At 45.4% G+C, this 5,201-nt stretch overlaps 1 protein-coding gene across 1 annotated transcript; it reads right to left on the reverse strand.

The window, feature by feature from the left end:
• Positions 1-2,597: 2,597 nt before the first annotated feature.
• Positions 2,598-3,515, reverse strand: LOC112954778 (olfactory receptor 14A16-like). Its single transcript, XM_026048032.1, has one exon. The coding sequence runs from the start codon at positions 3,513-3,515 to the stop codon at positions 2,598-2,600; it is 918 nt and encodes a 305-aa protein (XP_025903817.1).
• Positions 3,516-5,201: the final 1,686 nt, after the last annotated feature.

Genomic DNA, 5,201 nt, shown 5'->3' on the forward strand with positions numbered 1-5,201 from the left:
GGCCTGAAGAGTTCCCCAGTATAAGAGAAGCAAGACTCTTGCATGTTTGCCTGTGCCACATCCCCTCACTGCTGCCACTGTGCAGTGGAGCCCAGAGGAAGTATGTCCTCCAAGATGCCCTTTTTGCACATCTCACCCTAACACACATCTGAGTCTGTCTGAAGCTTATGGAGGTGCATTGCCTTCCCAAGAGCCTTGTGCTTCCCTTGCATCTGTTTGTCCTTGCATGAAGTGTCAGAGGCCAACCTGAACCATTTCTGGCATGGGAATGTCTATGACCAGGTGGTTTTTTCCAGTTGTACCTTTGTAGTACTCTCCATCCTCTGGGCCTCAGGATAGCTGTACACAGCAGGAACTGCCAAAACAATGGTTTTGGTTTTTTTGAAGATGGTACTTCTGAGTGTTTTTTTTTCTCTCTTGATTAGGTAAAGGACTCATAAATCAGGAATACATCTGTTTTTTGGTTTCATACACTGCCTTTCTAAAAGTAGGATAGACTTGTACTAACTGTAGTTCAGCATACCATAGTAATCACTTAATGTTTCATTTTTTATTTCCTTTTCATTGAAAAGTGTGTACTCACTATTATATAGCTCATTTACAAATACTTTGGAGGAAAAAAAAAGCTTGTTCTTTTTGTCTGTTTCATTTCTGAATTATATTTGAAAAAAATAGACACAGTGAATTGATATTTCGCTTCTTTGCAGCTTTTGGAGTAGAACTGAAGCGCAGAAGTAGATTAATACAAACATGAACAGATTGTGGTAGATTAAAACAAACATGAAGAATGGAAAGTCATTAAACAAAATASTACTTGTTAATGAAAATTGCAAAACAAAAATCAGGGCTATCTGGAGCTACCTGATAAACAGCCCTGACTCTGAACTAGTTTGACCAGAGTGGGACAAGAAATATGCAGCTCATTTGATCATACTTTTGTCTGAGTTACTTCCATGGTCATGGAGATGCTGAAGGAGCTCCCGGCGAAACTCGGAAGAAGGAAGTGCACAGAATATGGAAAAGATGGCAGGTCCCTTGGGAGGAATACAGGAATGTTGTCACTGTAGGCAGGGATGCGACAAGGAAGGCYAAGAAGCATTTGGAATTAAATGTGGCAAGGCATGTCAAGGGCAACAAGAGGGGCTTCTTCACATATATCAATAGCAAAAGGAAGACTAGGGAAAATGTGGACCTGCTACTGAATGGGATGGGTGCCCTTGTTATAAAAGACACAGAAAAAGAAGTTACTGACTGCCTTCTTTTTTTCAGGCTTTACTAAGGCCAACCTTCTGGAATCCCAAATCTTAGAGACAAGAGAGAAAGTCTAGAGGAAGGAAGACTTGCCCTTGGTTGAGGAAGATCAGGTTAAACATCACTTAGACAAACTCRACATTCATATCTACGGGCCCCAGGATGCACCCAAGAGTGCTGGAGGACCTGGCAGGTGCTATTTCCTAGACACTCTTCATCATCTTYGAAAGGTCATGGAGATCAGGAGAGCTGGAGGACTGGAAGAAAGCCAATAGCACACCAGTCTTCAGAAAGGGCAAGAAGGAGGACCAAGGCAACTACAGGCCAGTCAGTCTCACCTCCATCCTAGGAAAGCTGATGGAACAGCTCATCCTGGATGCCGTCTCTAAGMATATGAAGGACAAGAAGGCGTTCAAGAGTAGTCACCATTGTTTCACCAAGGGGAAATCATGCTTAACCAACCTGATAGCCTTCTATGACAGCATGACTGTTTGGGTAGATGAAGGGAGAGCAGTGGATGTTGTCTACCTTGATTTTTATACTGTCTCCATCATAGGAAAGCTCAGGAAGTATGAGTTTGATGAGTGGACAGTGAGGTGGATTGAGAACTAACTAAATTGCAGAGCTCAAAGGGTTGTGATCAGCAGCACAGAGTCTAGGCATAGGCCTGTGCTTAGCCATGTCCCCCAGGGTCAGTACTGGGTTCAATCCTGTTCAACTTCTTCAATGACGTGGATGAAGGGACAGAGAGCACACTCCACCAGTTTGCTGATGATACAGAACTGGGARGAACAACTGACACATTGGAGGGCTGAGCCCTCCAATTCAGAGCGACCTGCACAGGCTGGAGACATGGGCTGTCACTAGCCATAGGGCTGGGCACACAGGACACAGTATGTAGCACAGTCTCCAGCAGGTATCTCTTGAACACTTGCTCTCTCCATGAGCACTGGATCCTTAAAAAGTGACTGCTGAATCTAGCCTCCGTTCCCTATTGGATCTACAAGTGTATCTCCCTTAGCCTTTGGAGTACCCAAGCATGCAAGCAATAGCACCTGTCTAATCCCCTGGAGCAATTTGGCCTCCAGTTTGAGAAGAAAAGTCCAACCTTCAGGCACTTGTAGTGAGAAAACATCTTTTTATTAGAGAGATGGTACTTGGGAGGTTGCTCTAACACAGTGACAGGCAGACTTAGAGAAGGCCTCAGGTCAATGGGCTTTGTGCCACTGAAGAAATGACATAAATCCAAAAATTTTTGTACAAACATGATCATCGGAGATGGAATATGAAAAACCGAGAATGTCCTTAGATAAACTGGAAATCACTTGTAAGAAGATGTGTGCAGCTTATTGCTGCTGAAATAGTATGGATAGAATCAGTTTCTGCAGTGCATCCTTGAGCTCCTTGTTCCTCACGCTGTAGACGAGGGGGTTCACCGCTGGAGGCACCACTGCATATAGAACAGCCACCACTAGATCCAGGCATGGGGAGGAGATGGAGGGAGGCTTCAAGTAGGCAAAAGTGCCAGTGCTGATGAGCAGGGAGACGACAATCAGGTGAGGGAGGCACATGGAAAAGGCTTTGCGACGTCCCTGCTGAGAGGGGATCCTCAGCACAGCTCTGAAGATCTGCACATAGGACAGCACAATGTAAACGAAACACACAAAGCCCAAGCAGATATTAACCACAATAGTCCCAACCTCCCTAAGGTAGGAGAAGCCTGAACAGCAAAGCTTGAGGATCTGGGGGATTTCACAGAAAAACTGCTTCACGACGTTGCCCTGGCAGAGTGGTATCGAAAATGTGTTGGCAGTGTGTAGGGCAGCATGAAGAAAACCAGTGCCCCAGGCAGCTGCTGCCATTTTGACACAAGAGGGTCTGCAGATGGCAACAAAACGGTCATAGGCCATGAGAGTGAGAATATAATACTCTGCTGTTATCAGGAAGACAAACATAAAGTCCTGGGCAGCACATCCTGAGTAAGAAATTATCCTGGTGTCCCAGAGGAAATTGGCCATGGATTTGGGGACAGTGGCGGAGACGGAGCCAAGGTCCGGGAGAGAGAGGTTAAGGAGGAAGAAGTGCATTGGGGTGTGGAGGTGGTGGTCGCAGGCTACAGTTGTGATGATGAGGATGTTTCCCAAGAGGGCAGTCAGGTAGATGGCCAGCAAAAGCAGGAAGTGCAAAAGCTGCAGCTCCCATGTGTCTGAAAATGGCATGAGAAGGAAGTCATTGAGAGCACTGCTGTTGGACATTTGCCTCATCTGGTCTTGGAGGACTGTTGAAGGAGGAATAGACATTGACAGGTTAGAACAGGCTTCTCTGAGTCAGATACACTTCATTTCTCACAGCAACGCCCACATTTCCTCTCTTTTATCTTATGCATCTCCCTATCTGGGTCTCTGCTTTGCTCTGAGCAAGGAGGCCATGCTTAGCAGGAGTCAGTTCTGCTCTGCTGGGGGTGAATGGAAGTGTCAATCAGTCCCAAGTATTCAGAGGCATAYCTGGGGGTGGCACTGTGAGCTTAGCAATGGGGACTTGCTGCAATGACCCATCCATAAGGAGAGACAAATACAGCACTCATGCTAGCTGTCCCCTGAAAGAGAAGATCTTTATGAGGGAGTCATCTCCCTCAACATCGCCCTATTGAGTAGAGGTGTCTGCATGTGAATCAGTCTATTCTGAGCAAGATAGAAAAATATTGAAGTGAAGACAAAGGGTGACTAAGTCTCTTCTAGATGTCTTCATTCCAGTGAGACAGACCTTTTCCTCACAACAATTTACTGTCTTACTCCACTCTAGTRGAGTAGAAGTGGTCTTGGACAATATCCACCTCTCATGTAGAATACTGATTCAAAATTTTGACACATTCTACAGAAAATGACCTTCAGAGGGATCTGTTCATGTATTTATTTAATTCTGTGGGCTTCCACCCTCCCATGGGAGCATCCTCTGATGCCCTACAGAGACCTCCTGGGTCAGGACACTGTTTGGAGAACCTGTGAAAGCTCCTTCTCTTTCAAACAGCTTTTATTTTTTCCATCATCCTCTGAAAAGATTCCTGGGAACTGCCACGTACATGAGCTAGAGTCGAGAGCAGTCCTAGCCTAGGTTAGGGCTGGGTAAAGTCACGTCAAAACATGTCTCCACTGTCCCTAGGAGAAGACAGCAGGACTTCACATCCCTATGATGATGTGGCAAGAGATTCCTACTCTGAGCATCTGCCTCTCTTCTGCCTCTCTTCTGCCACTGAGGCCTACCAGAACATGCCATATCCTTACAGAACTGAGGCCTTGCTGCTTCTCCTCCTTGCTCATCTCCAGAGAGGCCAGGAGTATGCTGTAATCCTGCACTTGGGATTGCACACCCCTACCTCACATTGCCCCCAGGAAGAGCCCTGGACTAAGTGTGAGGGAAAGGATCATCCTACTCAGAGACAAGCTGTCAGTGCTTGACAGATCTGCTTGATTAACTCACCAAGTTTTCCTTGTCATCACACACACCTGCACATTGCCTTTGCCTACCTGCAATCAGCACCTCCAGCTTCCCACTCTAATCAGACCCTGGAGAAGCTCTGTTGGTAATGGCCCTCAGTGGGACTCATTAATACTTCAAGAAACTTGGAGATTCAATTCTGATTTTAACTTCTTAAGAAGTTTGTTCARTCTCTCCGTAACTGAAGTTCATAGACTCAGCAACAAATACATCAGAGGGATCATTAGAAAGCCAGAAGCCTTAACAACCCATGCTTCTCCCACAGAATTTTCTTCAGTTCTTCTGTGGCTAATTTGAGAGGTCTCCAGAGTGTATTTGAAAGATTTCATTGAGCATGTATAAAAATTAGTATTTCAGCTTCCTAAGTTTCCTTTATTTTTCAGCTTACAGAAGAAGTGACATCAATACTCTCCCATTCATATTGTTCTAGAGTGTCTCCAAAGAAATCTTGATGT

Source organism: Nothoprocta perdicaria, unplaced genomic scaffold (genome assembly GCF_003342845.1).
Source record: "Nothoprocta perdicaria isolate Ctin4 unplaced genomic scaffold, notPer1 scaffold_509, whole genome shotgun sequence".
In the NCBI taxonomy this organism is placed as follows: domain Eukaryota; kingdom Metazoa; phylum Chordata; class Aves; order Tinamiformes; family Tinamidae; genus Nothoprocta; species Nothoprocta perdicaria.

Excerpts from the sequence above, each read along its gene's own strand:
- LOC112954778 (XM_026048032.1), bottom strand. The coding sequence starts at position 3,515 with ATGAGGCAAATGTCCAACAGCAGTGCTCTCAATGACTTCCTTCTCATG.